The 20,119-nt window shown below is 42.5% G+C and overlaps 2 protein-coding genes across 4 annotated transcripts in view; both read left to right on the forward strand.

Moving 5' to 3' along the window:
• LOC116518516 (TBC1 domain family member 12) overlaps positions 1–6,690 on the forward strand; it is a 63,704-nt gene extending 57,014 nt beyond the window's left edge. For all 3 annotated transcript variants that reach the window (XM_032231977.1, XM_032231978.1, XM_032231979.1), the window contains 2 exons: positions 2,952–3,210; positions 5,041–6,690. In XM_032231977.1, the coding sequence (XP_032087868.1) occupies positions 2,952–3,210; positions 5,041–5,109 (328 nt within the window). In that variant the 3' untranslated portion in view covers positions 5,110–6,690. The remainder of the gene's footprint in view (positions 1–2,951; positions 3,211–5,040) is intronic.
• A 4,684-nt stretch (positions 6,691–11,374) lies between these two features.
• NOC3L (NOC3 like DNA replication regulator) overlaps positions 11,375–20,119 on the forward strand; it is a 29,834-nt gene continuing 21,089 nt past the window's right edge. The window contains exons 1-6 of the mRNA XM_032231972.1: positions 11,375–11,466; positions 13,225–13,429; positions 16,308–16,437; positions 17,262–17,419; positions 17,524–17,589; positions 19,124–19,251. Of these exons, the coding sequence (XP_032087863.1) occupies positions 11,458–11,466; positions 13,225–13,429; positions 16,308–16,437; positions 17,262–17,419; positions 17,524–17,589; positions 19,124–19,251 (696 nt within the window). The 5' untranslated portion in view covers positions 11,375–11,457. The remainder of the gene's footprint in view (positions 11,467–13,224; positions 13,430–16,307; positions 16,438–17,261; positions 17,420–17,523; positions 17,590–19,123; positions 19,252–20,119) is intronic.

Here is a 20,119-nt window from a genome sequence, read left to right on the forward strand (position 1 = left end):
TATGGAAGCATAAATACCATCAACATAGAATGGAGTTTGCTCAGAAGCTAAAATACACCAAGTGAATGAGAGGAAGAGTGGGAAACAGAGGAGAGAAGAAAGATGGGAAGAGAGGGATAGGAGAGAGGAAGAGTGGGAAACAGAGGAGAGAAGAAAGATGGGAAGAGAGGGATAGGAGAGAGCGTAAGGGGGGAAGATGAGGATAAGGAGGAGTGGAATGAAGAGAGAGGAGAAGGAGAAAGGAAGGGGAAGTAGAGTAGGAAAGGATGATGGAGGGAAGAAAGGAGGTAGGAGAGAGGCAGAAGAAAGAGGTGTATGGAGAGCAGAAGAGCTAATAATGGGTTTTTATCTTTCTGGGCGTTGATGACAAGAGGAACTGATGTAATTACTACTTAATACAATAGGATATTGGCTATGTAATAGTATACATGTGATTATATGTTATGAAAGTGGAAAATAAAAAAAGTATATTTAAAAAAAATAAAATAAAAAGAAAACTTAATGGTCACATCATGACACAGTGATAAACTTTCAGGCGAAATTAAATGCTAGCGAGAGTTTAACAGGTGTTCTAGGATTCCTTGTGATTGAGGGTGAAGGTTCGTCCTCCAAGTTGTGAGTTGGTTTCCAAACATTTTGTTACCACGCTAGGTAACATCTTCAGTGGAGTTTGAGGGATGTCCGTGTCAGTGTTCCGCTGAAGATATTACCTATCCTGGTAATGAAACATTCGGACACCAACCCATAAGTTTGGAGAACGAACCTTCCCCCTCATCCTACACCTGAGCCTAGAGATATTTGCCATTATTGCAATCCTTGTGTTTGGTTAAGGAAATCTGGTTAGGAGAACAGAAGGAACTGTGACATGTTTGCATGAGGCACAGAGGAGTAAACAAGAGAATGGGATTTAACTGGCAGATGGCTTATTGAAGGCTATCACATTGAAGGTTTCACCTTCAATTGCTTATTAAGCTTATTATTGCTTTTTAAAACAAAATTAGTTTTCTCCCTTGCCAAATAAGGTTGGTAATTGTGGAGAAAAGGAGAATAAACAGTGCTTCACTTAACTAGCTTCTGAGCTAAATTTTGCCTCTAAAAACAAATTCCTGGATGCTTGAACTGCACCCCAGAGAAAAATCTGCTTCTTATAATATTATATGTTCACATTCTGCTGTTCCCATGAACACTACTATAGCAGCAAACACAGCAGGCAGATTTTTTAAAAATGCAATACTGAAATTTAGTCAATGAATACAATGGGTTTTTATTTAAATATACTGTTATTTTTCGGAGTATAAGACGCACCAAGATTTTGAAGAGGTAATTTTTTTTTAAAAAAAAAATTGCACTGTGCAGACTTCCCAAGCCCTCTCCATGCCTCATTTTTTTGTGAAAAACGGGGCATGCAGAGATTAGATTAGATTAGGTTTAATGAATTTATAGGCCGCCCAATCCCGAAGGACTCCGGGCGGCTTATAACAAATACATTTAAAAAATAGAAAAGTTAAAAACAAAGAAACATAGATTAAAAAAGCCACAACATACACCCAGTCTAATCAGGGGTGGACCTCAGTCATGAGGTCAACAGCCCGGGGCCTGCCGGAATAGCCAGGTCTTAATAGCCTTTCGGAAGGCCATGAGAGTGGGTAGGGTCCGGATCTCTGGGGGCAGTTCATTCCAGAGGGTCGGAGTGGCTACAGAGAAGGCCCTCCCCTGGGTGGTTGCCAGCCGACATTGTCTGGCTGACGGCACCCGGAGAAGGCCCTCCCTGTGCGATCTTATCGGTCGTTGGGAGGTGTGTGGCAGAGGACGGTCTCGCAGATATCCGGGTCCTAGGCCATGTAGGGCTTTAAAGGTAATGACCAGCACCTTAAATTGTGCTCGGAGACCAATAGGGAGCCAGTGCAGCTCACGGAGGATAGGTGTAATGTGGGTGTACCTTGGTACACCCAATATCGCTCGCGCGGCTGCATTCTGGACTAGTTGTAGTCTCCGAACACTTTTCAGGGGCAGCCCCAGGTAGAGCGCATGTAGAGAGTTTGAGAGGCCTGCAAAGTGCTCCTGGGGGCTGGATGGGGGGCAAAAACGAGCAAAAAACAGCCCATTTTTTGCCACCCAAAAACGGCATGCATAGCCTTTAGGAGACTTGTAGAGTGCTTCTGGGGGCTGGGGGAGGCGCAAAAACGAGCAAAAAAGGCCCATTTTTTTGCTCCTTTTTGCTCTCCCCAGCCCCCAGGAGTACTTTGCAGGCCTCCCAAAGCTTATGCACATCCGTTTTTGTAAAGGGGGAGAGGTTTCGGGAGGCCAAAAATGCTGTATTTCACCCTCTTTTGTGGGAAAAGGGTGCGTCTTATGCTCCGAAAAATACGGTAACTACATATCCCCTTGTATCTTAACAGCTACACCAAACTGGCTTTCTAATCTCCATATTGCAGCTCTTCACTTGGGATGTAGGAGGTACACTTGGAAGTGGAGAGAGAGAGCTGTTGCAAATGAAACATCCACTGGTGTTTCGTTCCTTAACCCCAAAGCATGATTGTTTATCTAGATTAAATAATCACCGATAGTGCAAGAGAAATTAGAGGGTGTGGTAGAGAGAGCTGAGGTGGCGCAGTGGTTAAATGCAGCACTGCAGGCTACTTCAGCTGACTGCAGTTCGGCAGTTCAAATCTCACCGGCTCAAGGTTGACTCAGCCTTCCATCCTTCCGAGGTGGGTGAAATGAGGACCCGGATTGTTGTTGGGGGCAATAAGCTGACTCTGTAAACCGCTTAGAGAGGGCTGAAAGCCCTATGAAGCGGTATATAAGTCTAACTGCTATTGCTATTGCTATAAACCGCTTAGAGAGGGCTGAAAGCCCTATGAAGCGGTATATAAGTCTAACTGCTATTGCTATTGCTATTGGTGTTTTTGCCCTTTACGTGCCTGATTCTTTTTCATTTCAAAATGCAGGATCTTCACCTTGTACAGCAAGTCACTCCCCCTTGATTTGGCCTGTCGAGTTTGGGATGTCTTTTGTAGAGACGGAGAAGAATTTTTGTTCAGAACTGGATTAGGAATCCTTAGGTTATATGAAGACATTCTCCTGAAGATGGACTTTATTCATATAGCACAGTTCCTAACAAAGCTACCAGAAGATATCACATCGGAGAAGCTCTTTTCGTGCATTACATCTATTCAGATGCAGAATAGTAACAAAAAGTGGGCTCAGGTGAGTACTAACTATACGCAACGGATAACGGAGGTTAACCTTGCCTAGGAAAATAAGGGTTTACCTGTTGCTAAATGAAGGTGGATGCCTTAGGAATAGCATTCTTCAAGGTTCAAAAGTTCTATTTCTTTTAAAACAAACATTTCATCATTCCTCAATCAGTAAGACATCGGAGTACAATTTTTTGTGTGTCAAAATAATTCTAGTTTACCACCAAATTCTTGTCTAGCCTAATATATACCCCTCCCTCCACCCTCCCCCCAACCCCCCTCTTCCTTCTCCCCCCCCCCCCGACTTCCCAGAACCCGTACACGGTATGGATTTTTAACAAACACAGTCTAAAATCTATTGAGAAAAAAAAAGAAATAAAGAAATTAATGACATCTCTACATTGACCTTAGCTTCTTCTTGCTGAGCTAACTTTAAACAATTTAAATCATTTCTGATCTTAAGCATAGGCTAACTGGAATTTCTTGGTCCCGTATTTATTTTGTATATAGCCAATCCATTTTTTCCAGTCTCGTTTATATCTCTCATTTGAATGGTCCTTAAGATATGCCGATATTTTAGCCATCTCGGCTAAGTTTGTGACTTTCAATGTCCATTCTTGAGTTGTAGGCAAGTCTTCCTTCTTCCAGTATTGCGCCACCAACAGTCTTGCTGCCGTTATTAGGTGCAGAATCAAGTTAGTCTCTACCACTGTAAAGTCAGTACATATACCTAGTAAGGATGAATAACATTGTTAACTGCACTTGATTAATTCAATGTAATCTTAATTAGACAAAGATATTTAGCCTAACCAGCATTTTATCCCACTAACCTATAGAGCCTGTAACTTTCAATGTCCATTCTTGAATTGTAGGCAAGAGTAGCATTCTTGGAATGGACCCACCACTGACAAGGCCTTGAACGCTCGGCCCCCACCTGCCACATACATGTAGTCCTTGATTTACAACTACAATTGGGACCAGAATTTCTCTTGCTAAGCAGGGCTAAGATTAAGGGAGCCATGGCCAATTTTATGACATTTTTTTTTTGCTATGGTTAATTTAACAATTTATCATAGTTGCATTTTTCCAAAGAATATGCTATGATCACGATACCGTTGATTATAAAGCTTCCTAGATGGCATACTGAAATTTAATTGAAATTGGGATCGCTTTGGATGCGTTAGCCTTGAATTTGAATTTAATAAAATTTATATGCCGCCCAATCCCGTAGGACTCCGGGCGGCTTACAAATACAAAAATAAAATCAAAAACTAAAATATATAGAGAAAGAAAAGATAGATTTAAAAACAACACACCATACACTCTGTTCTAGATGGGGCTGGACCGTATTTTGGGGTCAACAGCCCCAGGCCTGCCGGAACAGCCAGGTTTTAGTGGCTTTTCAGAAGGCCGAGAGAGTGGGAAGGGTTGGTTATTCTTATATTAGGGTATACTCCATAAACCTCCTTTATACTACTATATGTTGAAAAGAGTTGGGTTTGGGTCTTAAGTTACTCATGATTAACTGGGTGAGTCCCCTTCGGGGGAAAAGGGTGGCATATAAATGCAATAAACTGAACTGAACTGAACTGAGTGGGTTCCTTAATCTATCACATAAAAGGCTTGTTATTTTGTTCTCTGTTTATAATTAATTAATTATAAAACTTAATATTGAGCTGTTGAAAAATAAGGGTAGGGGAAGGATGGAAAGTAAACGGATGTGATCCACGACAGGTGAGAAAACCTTGCAGAAATGACCGGTTTTTATAAATGTTAAAAAGGAGTGAAGTTGTGGCCCATTTTTAAGTTTTATTTAAAAAAAAAAACTGGTGTCTTTCAGGTATTTGCCTCATTAATGAAGGACAGCAAAGAAGCAGACAGGAACCATAGCCCAGCACTAAAGAGCTAACTTCCAAGTTCAATTGGAAAAAAAAACCACTTGGTTGTGAAAGAATTCTTCTAAAGCATCTTCTTAGCGTAAACCACTAAAAAAACGGCGTCCGAGACCGAAGAAGAAACAGTATTGACTGAACGCAGCGGTGGAAATTCGACGGTCCTTATCCTGCGGCCAGTATTACGAGAACCTCGTTGGCGAGAAGGATCCCTTTTCTCAGGAAGCAGAACAATAAAGTATGAAACTGAGAAAATGGCTACCGCATATTTAATATTTAAACGTTGAACGCAATAACATTTGTAATAACTTTTGTTGGTACTTAAAATTTTGAGGGATACCGTTTTTTGTTTTTTTTATGATTACCACAAAGGCACTTTCGGTGGGGCAGGTCTGGTGTTTTAAAGGAAGACCCCAGAAACTGCCACCTGTTTTTGGTACAAATACCTCCAAAATTACAGATGAAATCCTTAGGACCAAATCAGGGGTTTGTCTGCTTGCCCAGGAACCAGGAGGCTTTTACGGGCGTCTTACAAAACTCCTTGTAAAACGGCAGTTTCGCTTTCCAACTAAGGGAATTCATGTAAGCGAATAGAGAGGAAATTGCATTTAATTTTGCTACGGAGCCCTCGGCAAACAAGCCTTTTGGCTGAAAGGGGGGCAGTAACTGGGGGCTTAGGTAAGCAGCCACGCAGGTGTTCAACGTTTTACATTTTGAAGTACTTTTGCTTACAGGAAAATTGGTTTCTAATCCATAAAAAAAAATCATATGAATTTTTTTTAAAAATCAAAGTGACTTATACTTGATAAACACTAGTATAATTAATAAGCTAGTGATAACCCTTTTTGCACACTTTACGCAATTGTTAATGTTGAAAGTTTTGAGTCCCTGTATATTAAAAGTGTTTTCTCATTTAAATTTAAAGTTGATTACTGCAGCGTGTACAATAATGAGTCCCCAAAACGCATATTGTTAGTCCATATATTCCCTTCTAACGTCAGCATCGATACTGTAAAAGGCCGAACTTCTTTGACACTCCAAAACGTTTTAAAAATGGCTTTTGAACGGAGGGGGATGGAAAGGATACCTCTTAATCTCTCTTGAGCAGCTAAATGCTTGTTCTTTCTAAGTCCGTTTTGATAGTATTAATGTAAATAAAATTGCCTTTCCTTTTTTTTTTCTTTTTTTCCTTTGTACCTGGTCCTTGTTATGTGCAAATGAAGTCAAAATTTATCATTGCATTAAAAAGTAAGTGAGACCGCTTCGGTTGCCGAGTGTTTAAAAAAAGTTGCAGAGCCTATTTTAAAAGATTTGGTTACAGTATATTGTAATATTTATGTTGCTATCAAATGTAAAACACACTTCAATATTACTTATTACAACATTCAAGTTGAAGTTCAAATGTCTGCTTTCCCCACCCCTTCTTATGTATTTTACTCGCTCCGGTGTGTGTCTTTTACTTGGGTTCTCTTGTACAGTTTTCTTACTTTTCAAGTACAGTATACACATGTATATAAATTGTAAATAGAAGGAATTTAGCCTTCGTTCACAACTACTAATAACAATTCCTGTGTAAATAAACTTGTAAGCAGAATGAATACTGTCTTCCTTTCATTTCGTTCAGCCTTCCATCTATAAAGAAGAATCTTCTGTAGACTCTGGTGGGGGAACTGGACATCCGGTCAGCTCCAGAATTGAACAGGGGGCTTCCAGTTAGGACCTTTGTGGCTCTGAGTGTTTAAGGTTGCTGACCCCTGACCTAAGGGATGGAGAACAATTGACTGGCATACTTGCAATGCCCTTATGAATGAACAGAAGTTCCAAAAATCAATAGATGCTGTCTCCTGTTTTTACCTAACGGTTATCATTTTGCAGCGTCAAACAATGGCAGAGTTTGGGTTTCTTAGATAAGGCAGCCTTAACAGAACCACTTCGGAGATGGGTACAAATGATTCAGTTCAATGCAAGGGAATAGTGCCCAAAGTGTTACTCTTCCCCACTACCGCTGCATGTCAGCATAATGAAGCAAAAAGCTTTACTTCTTTTAGCAACAGCAATAGCAGTTAGACTTATATACCGCTTCATAGGGCTTTCAGCCCTCTCTAAGCGGTTTACAGAGTCAGCATATCGCCCCCAACAATCCGATAGATAGATAGATAGATAGATAGACAGACAGACAGACAGACAGACAGACAGACATATAGAGATAGATAGATAGATGACAGATAGATAGATAGATAGATAGATAGATAGATAGATAGATAGATGATAGATAGATAGATAGATAGATAGCAATAGCAATAGCAATAGCAGTTAGACTTATATACCGCTTCATAGAGCTTTCAGCCCTCTCTAAGCGGTTTACAGAGTCAGCATATTGACCCCAACAACAATCCGGCTCCTCATTTCACCCACCTCGGAAGGATGGAAGGCCGAGTCAACCCTGAGCCGGTGAGATTTGAACTGCCGAACTAGCAGTCAGCTGAAGTAGCCTGCAGTGCTGCACTCTAACCACTGCGCCACCTCGGCTCTTATAATTGTAAACCTTTTGAACACTGCACTGCATTTTAAAGAGTTGCAAGCCGCAGACTCCCTACGTTGTCTCACCTGTGCAGTCACTAACTGAGCTCTGGTAACTTGAGGACTATCTGTGTTGTCTGAACCATGCTAAAGCTTGTATTTATTAAGCTCAGAACTTGTGCATACGTCAGCATTTTTTGCACAACGTCAGATTGTGCAGGAGTAAATAATTTCTTTGGAAGCTTCTGTGATTTGGAGAAGACCAGCACCAGAATTGGTTATCGGATGGACAGCTATACAGGTAATCCTCAACTTACGACCACAACATCCCCAAATCTCTATTGGTGAGATAGTTGTGAGTTTTGCCCTCATTTTACAATCTTTCGTCCCACAGTTATTAAGTGAATCACCACAGTCGGTAAGTCAGTAACATGGTTGTTAAGTGAATATTGTTTCCCCGTTGATTGCTTGTCGGAAAGTCGCAAAAGGTGATCACATGACCCCGGGACACTGCAACTGTCATAAATACGAATCAGTTTCCATGCATCCGAATTTTGATCACATAACCATGCAGACGTTGCAACAATCATGCTCATAAATCAATTTTTTTAAGTGCCATGATAACTGAATAGTCACTAATAATAGTAAATTAATAATAAATAGTAAATTAATAGTAAAATAATAGTAAATTAATAGTAAATTGATAGTAAATTGATAGTAAATTAATAGTAAATTGAGATCTACCCATATAAATATTTTACATAAATCTCTGCAATCACCGTAAACATAAGTTTCCAAGCATCCAAATTTTGATCCTGTGGACACCGCAACAATCATTAAGTGTAAAAAACGCTCCTAAGTGTTGGGGGTTTTTTTTAGTGCCTTTGTAACTTTGAATAGTCAATAAATAGTTGTAAGTTGAGGACTACCCATATAAAGGTTTTAGGTAAATCTTGTGGTCTGTCTGGAGCACTCATGATTCCCCTTTCAGATCTGAACAGCTGTGTGTTTACCTCGGTCAGCTCAGGCTGGCATTTCGAGATTGAAAAGTTTCAATAATTACTATTCTTTCTCTGATTTTTTTTGGGGGGGGGCAGGGGAGCTTCCAGAAAAAGATGGAAGGAGATGGCATTCCAAGTCTATTCTGATTGATTGATTGATTGATTGATTGATGATTTTCCTCCTCCCTTTTTATATTTTAATTGCCAGAAAGGCGGGCAAAATTACTATTCTTTCTCTGATTTTTTTTTTTGGGGGGGGGGCTTCCAGAAAAAAGAGGGAAGGAGATGGCATTCCAAGTCTATTCTGATTGATTGATTGATTGATTGAGGATTTCCCTCCTCCCTTTTTATATTTTAATTGCCAGAAAGGCAGGCATAATTACTATTCTTTCTCTGATTTTTTTTTGGGGGGGGGGGCTTCCAGAAAAAAGAGGGAAGGAGATGGCATTCCAAGTCTATTCTGATTGATTGATTGATTGATTGAGGATTTCCCTCCTCCCTTTTTATATTTTAATTGCCAGAAAGGCGGGCAAAATTACTATTCTTTCCCTGATTTTTGGGGGGGCTTCCAGGAAAAGAGGGAAGGAGATGGCATTCCAAGTCTATTCTGATTGATTGATTGATTGAGGGTTTTCCTCCTGCATTTTTATATTTTAATTGCCAGAAAGGCAGGCATAATTACTATTCCTTCTCTGATTTTGGGGGGAGCTTCCAGGAAAAGATGGAAGGAGATGGCATTCCAAGTCTATTCTCATTGATTGATTGATTGATTGATTGAGGATTTCCCTCCTCCATTTTTATATTTTAATTGCCAGAAAGGCGGGCATAATTACTATTCTTTCTCTGATTTTTTTTTTTGGCTTCCAGAAAAAAGATGGAAGGAGATGGCATTCCAAGTCTATTCTGATTGATTGATTGATTGATTGATTGATTGAGGATTTTCCTCCTCCATATTTATATTTTAATTGCCAGAAAGGCGGGCATAATTACTATTCTTTCTCTGATTTTTTTTTTTGGCTTCCAGAAAAAAGATGGAAGGAGATGGCATTCCAAGTCTATTCTGATTGATTGATTGATTGATTGATTGAGGATTTTCCTCCTCCATATTTATATTTTAATTGCCAGAAAGGCGGGCATAATTACTATTCTTTCTCTGATTTTTTTTTTTGGCTTCCAGAAAAAAGATGGAAGGAGATGGCATTCCAAGTCTATTCTGATTGATTGATTGAGGGTTTTCCTCCTGCATTTTTATATTTTAATTGCCAGAAAGGCGGGCATAAATACTATTCTTTCTCTGATTTTTTGGGGGGCTTCCAGAAAAAGGATGGAAGGAGATGGCATTCCAAGTCTATTCTCATTGATTGATTGATTGATTGATTGATGATTTTCCTCCTCCCTTTTTATATTTTAATTGCCAGAAAGGCAGGCATAATTACTATTCTTTCTCTGATTTTTTTTTTTTGGCTTCCAGAAAAAAGATGGAAGGAGATGGCATTCCAAGTCTATTCTGATTGATTGATTGAGGGTTTTCCTCCTGCATTTTTATATTTTAATTGCCAGAAAGGCGGGCATAATTACTATTCTTTCTCTGATTATTATTTTTTTTGGCTTCCAGAAAAAAGATGGAAGGAGATGGCATTCCAAGTCTATTCTGATTGATTGATTGATTGATTGAGGATTTTCCTCCTCCATATTTATATTTTAATTGCCAGAAAGGCGGGCATAAATACTATTCTTTCTCTGATTTTTGGGGGGGCTTCCAGGAAAAGATGGAAGGAGATGGCATTCCAAGTCTATTCTGATTGATTGATTGATTGATTGATTGATTGATTATATTCATCCTCCCTTTTTATATTTTAATTGCCAGAAAGGCAGGCATAATTACTATTCTTTCTCTGATTTTTTTTTTGGCTTCCAGGAAAAGATGGAAGGAGATGGCATTCCAAGTCTATTCTGATTGATTGATTGAGGGTTTTCCTCCTGCATTTTTATATTTTAATTGCCAGAAAGGCAGGCATAATTACTATTCCTTCTCTGATTTTGGGGGGAGCTTCCAGGAAAAGATGGAAGGAGATGGCATTCCAAGTCTATTCTCATTGATTGATTGATTGATTGATTGAGGATTTCCCTCCTCCCTTTTTATATTTTAATTGCCAGAAAGGCGGGCATAATTACTATTCTTTCCCTGATTTTTTGGGGGGGCTTCCAGGAAAAGATGGAAGGAGATGGCATTCCAAGTCTATTCTGATTGATTGATTGAGGGTTTTCCTCCTGCATTTTTATATTTTAATTGCCAGAAAGGCGGGCATAAATACTATTCTTTCTCTGATTTTTTGGGGGGCTTCCAGAAAAAGGATGGAAGGAGATGGCATTCCAAGTCTATTCTGATTGATTGATTGATTGAGGATTTCCCTCCTCCCTTTTTATATTTTAATTGCCAGAAAGGCGGGCATAATTACTATTCTTTCCCTGATTTTTTGGGGGGGCTTCCAGGAAAAGATGGAAGGAGATGGCATTCCAAGTCTATTCTGATTGATTGATTGAGGGTTTTCCTCCTGCATTTTTATATTTTAATTGCCAGAAAGGCGGCAGTCTGCTCTTGCCACGCCAGCATCCCCAAAGAAGGAATTGACACCGGGATGCGAAGAGCCAAAGGCTTCCCAGCTCAGCTATGGGAGCTGACATCGGATCCTCCTTTACGCCAGAGGGCGCTGTGGGCACAGCATTTCCGGCCCGACTAGCGCCGAGACCCCACTTCCGCTGCTCCTCGCGTGCCTGAAGTCAAGGGCTGCGTGGGAACCGAGAGGGAGAGAGAGCGTCGTTTTTCTCTGCTTGGCAGCCGCCATGAAGCCGGTAAGTGGAGGACGCGGGAGTCGCTGCCGGGGATAAACAGCGCGGGACTCGGCTGGGGAGAGGATAGGCCGTGACAAGTGGGAGCGTAGCCCCGAGAGCCAGGCGCCGTGCGCGAGTTTTCAGGGCGTTTAAATAAAGCCCCTTCCTCGCTTGGCGGGTCGTCCAGGAACGCTGGACTTCCCTTCCCAGAATCCCTAGAGGCAGAATCATCAGCCAGAATGCCTAGAGGCAGCCGCAAAGGTTCATGGGAATGAAAGTCCAGCGCGCTTGGAGGGCACCAGGTTGGAGAAGAAGAAGAATGCAGATGGACAGATCAACAGAGTTGGAAGGAAGGGATCTTTGAGGTCATCTAGTTCAGTGGTCTCCAACCTTGGCGACTTTAAGACTTGTGGACTTCAACTCCCAGAGTTCCTCAGCCAGCTTTGCTGGACTTCCATTCCCAGAATCCCTAGAGGCAGCTTTGCTGGACTTCCATTCCCAGAATCCCTAGAGGCAGCTTTGCTGGACTTCCATTCCCAGAATCCCTAGAGGCAGCTTTGCTGGACTTCCATTCCCAGAATCCCTAGAGGCAGCTTTGCTGGACTTCCATTCCCAGAATCCCTAGAGGCAGCTGCAAAGGCTGGACTTCCATTCCCAGAATCCCTAGAGGCAGCTTTGCTGGACTTCCATTCCCAGAATCCCTAGAGGCAGCTGCAAAGGCTGGACTTCCATTCCCAGAATCCCTAGAGGCAGCTTTGCTGGACTTCCATTCCCAGAATCCCTAGAGGCAGCTTTGCTGGACTTCCATTCCCAGAATCCCTAGAGGCAGCTTTGCTGGACTTCCATTCCCAGAATCCCTAGAGGCAGCTTTGCTGGACTTCCATTCCCAGAATCCCTAGAGGCAGCCGCAAAGGTTCATGGGAATGAAAGTCCAGCGTGCTTGGGGGGCAGCAGGTTGGGGAACAAGAAGAAGAAGAAGAAGGAGAAGAATGCAGATGGACAGATCAACAGAGTTGGATGGAAGGGATCTTTGAGGTCATCTAATTCAGTGGTCTCCATCCTTGGCAACTTTAAGACTTGTGGACTTCAACTCCCAGAGTTCCTCAGCCAGCTTTGCTGGACTTCCATTCCCAGAATGCTTAGAGGCAGCCACAAAGGTTCGTGGGAATGAAAGTCCAGCGCGCTTGGGGGGCACCAGGTTGGGGAAGAAGAAGAAGAATGCAGATGGACAGATCAACAGAGTTGGAAGGAAGGGATCTTTTAGGTCATCTAGTTCAGTGGTCTCCAACCTTGGCAACTTTAAGACTTGTGGACTTCAAGTCGCAAAGCTGGCTGAGGAACTCTGGGAGTTGAAGTCCACAAGTCTTAAAGTTGCCAAGGTTGGAGACCACTGATGTAGTTCAACCGCACCCCGCTCAAGCAGGAGACTCCACGCCATTTCTGACAAAAGGCAGTCCAATCTCTTCTTGAAAGCCTCCAGTGATGACCCCCCACACACACACACAATTTCCAAAGCCACCAAGACCAAGTTCCGGCAGGCCTGGGGTTGTTGATTAAAATCCAGCCCCACGTGATTGAATGGATGATATCTTATTTTAAATAATTGTATTTTTAATATTTTTATGTCTTTCCTTTTGTTGTGAGCCGCCCAGAGTCCCAATGGGAGTGGGCGGCATACAAATCTTATTAAAGTTGCAAAGATATATGGTCATTATAAGCTTATATAAGCCACAGATTGGTTTGAAAGGCATAATATAATTTCTTTCTTCTTGTCTCCAGAGGAGAAATAAAAAGAGAGTTCCAAGTTTTCGGAAGTTATTGAAAACAAGTAAAATAAAACTTGAAAACAAGTTAAAAAATAAGCAATTCAAACAAGAAAGCGCAGTCAAGAAATATAGAAAAGAACAAAGGAAACTCAGACAAGCTGTGAAAGATGCTGTATCTCGGAGGCCGGTCCCTTTGGAAGATCACAGAAAACCTCCAAGTAAGCTCTCTGTATGTGTGTGTGTAAATATGTAAGCTATAGAGAACCTGTTAAATGTCCCTATTTTATATTATTGACTCTAAGGCAGTGTTTCTCAATCTTAGCAACTTGAAGATGTCCAGACTTCAACTCCCAGAATCCCCCAGCCAGCATTCGCTGGCTGGGGGATTCTGGGAGTTGAAATCCGGACATCTTCAAGTTGCCAAGGTTGAGAAACACTGCTCTAAGGATTGTTTAATAATCAAATTGTTGATTAACATAGCGGTGACCTATTTGCAGGCTATTTGATCTTTGATGTCGCCTATCAAGAGGCAACTTGGAGGTCGTCTCTGTAGGTGACATAAAATAGCAATAGCAATAGCAGTTGGACTTATATACCGCTTCATAGGGCTTTCAGCCCTCTCTAAGCGGTTTACAGAGTCAGCATATCGCCCCCCACAGTCTGGGTCCTCATTTCACCCACCTTGGAAGGATGGAAGGCTGAGTCAACCCTGAGCCGGTGAGATTAGAACCGCTGAACTGCAGATAACAGTCAGCTGAAGTGGCCTGCAGTGCTGCACCCCTAACCACTGCGCCACCTCGGCTTGAGGTGATCAAATAACTAGCCAATCTCCCACTCCTGTCCCAGAGGTGTTTTTCGATTCAAACTGAATAAGCTGCTTAGATGAGAAGCAAAACATTTTCAAGGAGAAAGACTTAAGAAAGCCCAGCTGCCTTTTGGAAAAGCATCTTTGGGATAACCATGACTTGACGATTGAGAATCTTTATAGACATTTATTTATTTATTTATTTTATTATTAAAATTTATATGCCGCCCAATCCCGAAGGACTCCGGGCAGCTTACAAAAAAGAAAGAAGAGAAAGAAAAAGAAAATTAAAAAAAAAAAGACAATTTAAAATCACAAAACCACACGCATTTGTTCTAATCGGGGCTGGACCTCAACAGTGAGGTCAACAGCCCCAGGCCTGCCGGAACAGCCAAGTTTTTACAGCTTTCCTGAAGGACATGAGGGTGGGTGAGGTCCGGATCTCTGGGGGTAGCTGATTCCAAAGAGTCGGAGCAGCCACAGAGAAGGCTCTCCTCCGGGGGTCCGCCAGCCGACACTGTCTGGCTGACGGCATCCGAAGGAGGTCCAATCTGTGGGATCTTACCGGCCGTTGGGAGGTATGTGGCAGTAAGCGGCAGTAGGCGGTCTCGCCTTTAGTCCATTCCTATCTTAATGGGATCTTAGTATAGATTATAAAAAAGAAATCCCAGCTTCTCTAGAGCATGGGTGAAACTCAAGACCCGGGCTCCGGATCTGGCCCGCGGGACTGCCCTGGAAACAGCGAAGGACTGGCACATAGGGCCTCTGCACGTGGCCCTCCCGAGCTCCGTTTTCACTGGCCGAGGGTTGCAGGAGGCTGTCCCAGCCGAAAACAGCTCGGGAGTCCCTATTTGCTGGCAGAGCACTCGGGCCACTACAGGCGCCCCCAACATGAATGACATCATGCTGGCCATAACCCCCCCCCCCCCCCCCCGAGGTCAAACACAACTGTGATTCGGCCCTCAATGAAATCAAGTTTGACACCCCTGCTTTAGAGGATAAAAGTATCTCAGTTCAAGATTAATTTTGCATGTTCCCGTTCTGCTTTATCGGTATAACAATGTGCAGACAGAGACCAAATGCAGCATAACAAATGATGTTCAGTCTGTTATTGATACTAATTTCTCAAGTTTGTTGTCCAAGGGAGTCTTATTGTTGAATTAATTGTTCATGTTCTCAGACAGGTATACCAATGGAAAATCAATATATTTTCACTTATCTATAGCAGGCGTATTTACTGTATTTTTCGGAGTATAAGACACACCTTTTTTCCCCCAAAAAGAGGGTGGAAATCTGGGTGTGTTTTATACACTGAATACAGCATTTTTGGCCTCCCGAAACCACGCCCCTTTCACAAAAATGGACGTGCAGAGGGTTTGGGAGACTTGGAAAGTGCTCCTGGGGGCTGGGGAGGGCAAAAACGAGCGAAAAAAGGGCCGTTTTTTGTACTCGTGCCCTTGTGACCTCTAGGCTGGAGTACTGCAATGTGCTCTACATGGGGCTGCCCTTGAAGAGTATTCGGCGACTTCAGCTGGTCCAGAATGCGGCCGCGCGAGCGATTGTGGGTGCACCTCGCTTCACCCACATAACACCTATCCTCCGCGAGCTGCACTGGCTACCTGTCGATCTCCGGGTGCGCTTCAAGGTGCTACTTGTCATCCATAAAGCCCTACATGGTAGTGGATCTGGGTACTTGAGAGACCGCCTACTGCCAATTACCTCCACGCGACCTATTAGATCTCATCAATTAGGCCTCCTCCGAGTTCCATCTGCCGGTCAATGCCGACTGGCAACCACGCGGAGGAGAGCCTTCTCGGTGGCAGCTCCGACCCTATGGAACGATCTCCCCATGGAGATTCGTACCCTCACCACCCTCCAGGCCTTCCGCACAGCCCTCAGAATCTGGCTATCCCGTCAGGCCTGGGGCTAAAGACTGTAACCCGCCCGAATGGTATGAATGTTGTGTTTTTAATTATGTATTGTCTTATATGTTAAAAGTTTGTCTCCCCCTCCCCCTTGGGTTGTGAGCCGCCCTGAGTCCCCCCAGGGAAAAGGGCGGCATATAAATAAACTTCAAACTCAAACTCAAACTTTGTAGGCATCTCAAACTCCGCATGCCCCATTTTTGGCAAAAAAAAACGAGGCGTGCAGAGGGTTTGGGGGGCTCTGCAGAGTGCAAAACCCTTTTTTTAAAAATTTACCTCTTCAAAATCTTGGTGCGTCTCATACTTCGAAAAATATGGTATGTATATTTCTGTGCCTCTGATTTTTTCCCCCACTTGTCTCACTAGAGAGGATGGAGAAAAAGGAAGAGGAAGAGGAAGAGGCACTTCCTCTAGATATGATGGATGAAGATGATCTGAAATTAATGGAAGAGTTGGCTCAAAAGGCATCTTTTATAACAAGAGACTTATCTTCCAAGTGAGTGCTGACAAATCCAGAACTTAATAGAAAACCTTTAAACAGTTACTTGTTTATTAAACTTTCATTCCACATTCACTGATATATATATAGATCCTTTACTGTCATTGTACAAAATAAATACAACAAAATTGATTACCAAGGTCTAAAATATAACTAATGTTTTAGATCACACAGATTAGGCCTCCTCCGAGTTCCATCCGCCAGTCAGTGTCGACTGGCGACTACGCGGAGGAGAGCCTTTTCAGTAGTAGCTCCGACCCTTTGGAACGATCTCCCCGTGGAGATTCGTACCCTCACCACCCTCCAGACCTTCCGCACAGCCCTCAAGATCTGGCTATCCCGTCAGGCCTGGGGTTAAAGATTATAATCCGTCCCCTCCCGAATGATGAATGAATGTTGCTTCTATTTTTAATTACGTACTGTTTTATATGTCATTGTGTGTACTCCCTTCCCTATACGTTGTAAGCCGCCCTGAGTCCCCTCAAGGAAAAGGGCGGCCTATAAATAAATTTATCTAAATCTAAATCTACGTGTTGACCTTACTAATTTAGGTCTCAAGGGTTAAGAGCTTGACCGTATTTTGCATCTGAAATAACGGAAATTATTAGAAAATGCCAGTGAAGCATTAATTTTAATAATTGCTTGGTCCTCATGAATACATCACACAATTTGGCAAAGCTGTCACTGATGGGGGGGGGGGCGGGGGCCCTTGGCCGTTTTAATTTTTAATGGTAGCATTATCTCAATGGTCCTTCATAGTCAAAACAACCCAAGTCGTTTGAATAGATAAAAATGATTCATATGCGAATTTCATTCCCTAGTGAACCAGTTCACGCCAAGAAACGCAAGAATGAAAGTGTGATGGACAAATACGAGAAGGTGCCGAGGCGCCTGCAGTCGGAACCTGAAAAGGAACTGATTCATCTGCTTCCAATCAAAGATAAGCATGGAATTATTCCACAGACCATAGAAAAGCCAGGTCAGATACACACTTAGGATTGCCTTTGCAAACAGTCAATAATGAAATGTGGAATCTTAGGGTGTGTGTGTGTGTTTTCTTAAAGGGCATGCTCTTTCTTGCAGTTATAAGTGCTGAAGAGGAAACAGAAGAGAAAGAAGAAGTGGTTGAAGAAGAGGAAGTGACGGAAGGTAATTAAGGCTTGGAAAATAATAATTTGAACAGTTGGAAGTATTGAAAAAAATATTCTTCAAATGCTGTGAATATTACTGGGATGGTGGTAGAAGCAGTTTAATTGGTATTTCTTGGAGCCGAGGTGGCGCAGTGGTTAGGGTGCAGTACTGCAGGCCACTTCAGCTGACTGTTATCTGCAGTTCAGCGGTTCTAATCTCACCGGCTCAAGGTTGACTCAGCCTTCCATCCTTCCGAGGTGGGTGAAATGAGGACCCGGATTGTTGTTGGGGGCGATATGCTGACTCTGTAAACCGCTTAGAGAGGGCTGAAAGCCCTATGAAGCGGTATATAAGTCTAACTGTTATTGCTATTATTGTTATTATTATTGCTTGGAAAGGAAGCTAAACACAGTTGGTCCTTGCTTAACGACAGCAATTGCAACCAGCAACTAACTCCCAAACAATATGGTTATAAGGCTTTGACAACGTGTGACTGCCGACTTACAATAACACTTTACCGCACTTCTGGTTACTTCATTAAGCAAATCCTGCTTAGCACAATCCCATTTGCGACCCTTCTGCCAGCTGACTCCAGTTGTTGGAAGCTGGCAGTGAAGTCACAAGTAGCCGTGAGATGCTGTTTTCATAACAGGCACCTGGAATTCAACCACGTGACCAAGGGAACACTGTAATGGGTGCAACTACGAGCACCGGTTGTAAGTGTCCTTGTTCAGCACCATCGTAACTTCAAGTGGTCACTGAACAAATTGTCATTCAGTGAGGACTACCTGTAGCTGGATTTTAGCCAAGCAATAGACTGCTGTTCCGCTGCTCTAGATGTCAGGCCAGCTCTGATCAGAAAATTGGGTTCCACCACAAATCCGCGAAGCCCTTATCCGCGGAGACATAAGCGCGAAGACTAATTAGCGCCGTTCGAAGCGCTAAGGAAAAACGCGACCCTACCGCGATGACATAATCGCGGAGGGCAAATCCGCGCATTCCCAAGCACTCAGTACCCTAAACCTAAACCTAACCCTAAACTTAACCCTAAAACAAACCCTAAAACAAACCCCTAAACCTAATCCTAACCCTTACCTTAATGGAAATCGGCTTTCTGCCGCGGCGCTGTTTTAAAGCGCCCTTCTGTTGCCGCGCTGTTGTCGCGGCGGTGATGACGTCGCGGCTTTAGCGACACGCTTATATCTCCGCGGATAAGGGCTTCGCGGTTTTGTCGTGCTACGGAAAATTGATGTTGTTTTCAAAACGAGGCAGGTATCTGAGCCATTGTTTGAAAGTAGATGTGAGAGTCCAACCAAGTTATAAATTTATCTTTACTAGAGGCACCGAGCCTGCGGCACAACCTTCCAGAAAACCATGAGAGGGAAGCAGAGAGATCAAAAAGGCTCTAAATAAGAATCCTCAGATTAACAGTTCAATAACAGTTAGAATATTTCTTCCAAATGCTGCCGTTGCCATTTCTAAGTAAACTCTTTCCACTCCATCTCACTTGCAAATATTTTTTAAACAGTTAAGTTGTTTTCTTTATTACCAGCTCTTGAAGACCCCTTATCTGGTCTTACTGTTGAAGAATTATTAGTCCATAGGGAAAAAAAGCTACAGGAGAAGAAGATGCAGATAGCTGCTTTAGCATCTGCAATTTTGTCCGATCCAGAAAATACTGTAAGTAACCCTGGTTTTTGGAAATAAGTTAAAATAATGGGCATCTCAAACTTAAAGCAGAGAGAAGTTTTGGGTTTAACATCTTGGTACAATCAGGTCTCCCAATGATTTACATTCAGTTTTCCATGTTACCATCATCCTAAACTTTGTGGAAGTTACCTTTTAGATGAAAGGACAGTTTTCTCTGCCGAGGTGGCGCAGTGGTTAAATGCAGCACTGCAGGCTACTTCAGCTGACTGCAGTTCTGCAGTTCGGCGGTTCAAATCTCACCGGCTCAAGGTTGACTCAGCCTTCCATCCTTCCGAGGTGGGTGAAATGAGGACCTGGATTGTTGTTGGGGGCGATATGCTGACTCTGTAAACCGCTTAGAGAGGGCTGAAAGCCCTATGAAGCGGTATATAAGGCTAACTGCTATTGCTATTGCTATTTTCTAAACCAGGGGTGTATGACCTTGGCAATTTTAAGATGTGTGGACTTCAATTCCTTTAAGCACTGTGGAATTATGGGAGTTGAAGTCCATACATCTTAAAATCCTGGGATTGGGCCACCCCTGCTCAAACAGTATTCATGGATCTTATTCTTGGTCACGCTTAAATTAATACTACTAATTTTGATTTTAAAATTATTGAAAAATATTTTTTTTAAAAAATGCAGTCCCCTTTTCAAAAGATGCTTAATAAAAAAAATGAAATATTTTTAGCTACCAATCAAGAGATTTTAAAAAAGCTTTATAGCAGGAGGTATAGAACTGGCGAGCAGAGCTGAAAGATTCTGGGAAATTTTAGAGAGTAGATTGTATGACAAAATACAAGATAATTCCTGGCTACTTATCTGAAATGCCACCTGGAATATACTCTGAACATTCGCA

Source organism: Thamnophis elegans, chromosome 15 (genome assembly GCF_009769535.1).
Source record: "Thamnophis elegans isolate rThaEle1 chromosome 15, rThaEle1.pri, whole genome shotgun sequence".
Classification (NCBI taxonomy): Eukaryota; Metazoa; Chordata; class Lepidosauria; order Squamata; family Colubridae; genus Thamnophis; species Thamnophis elegans.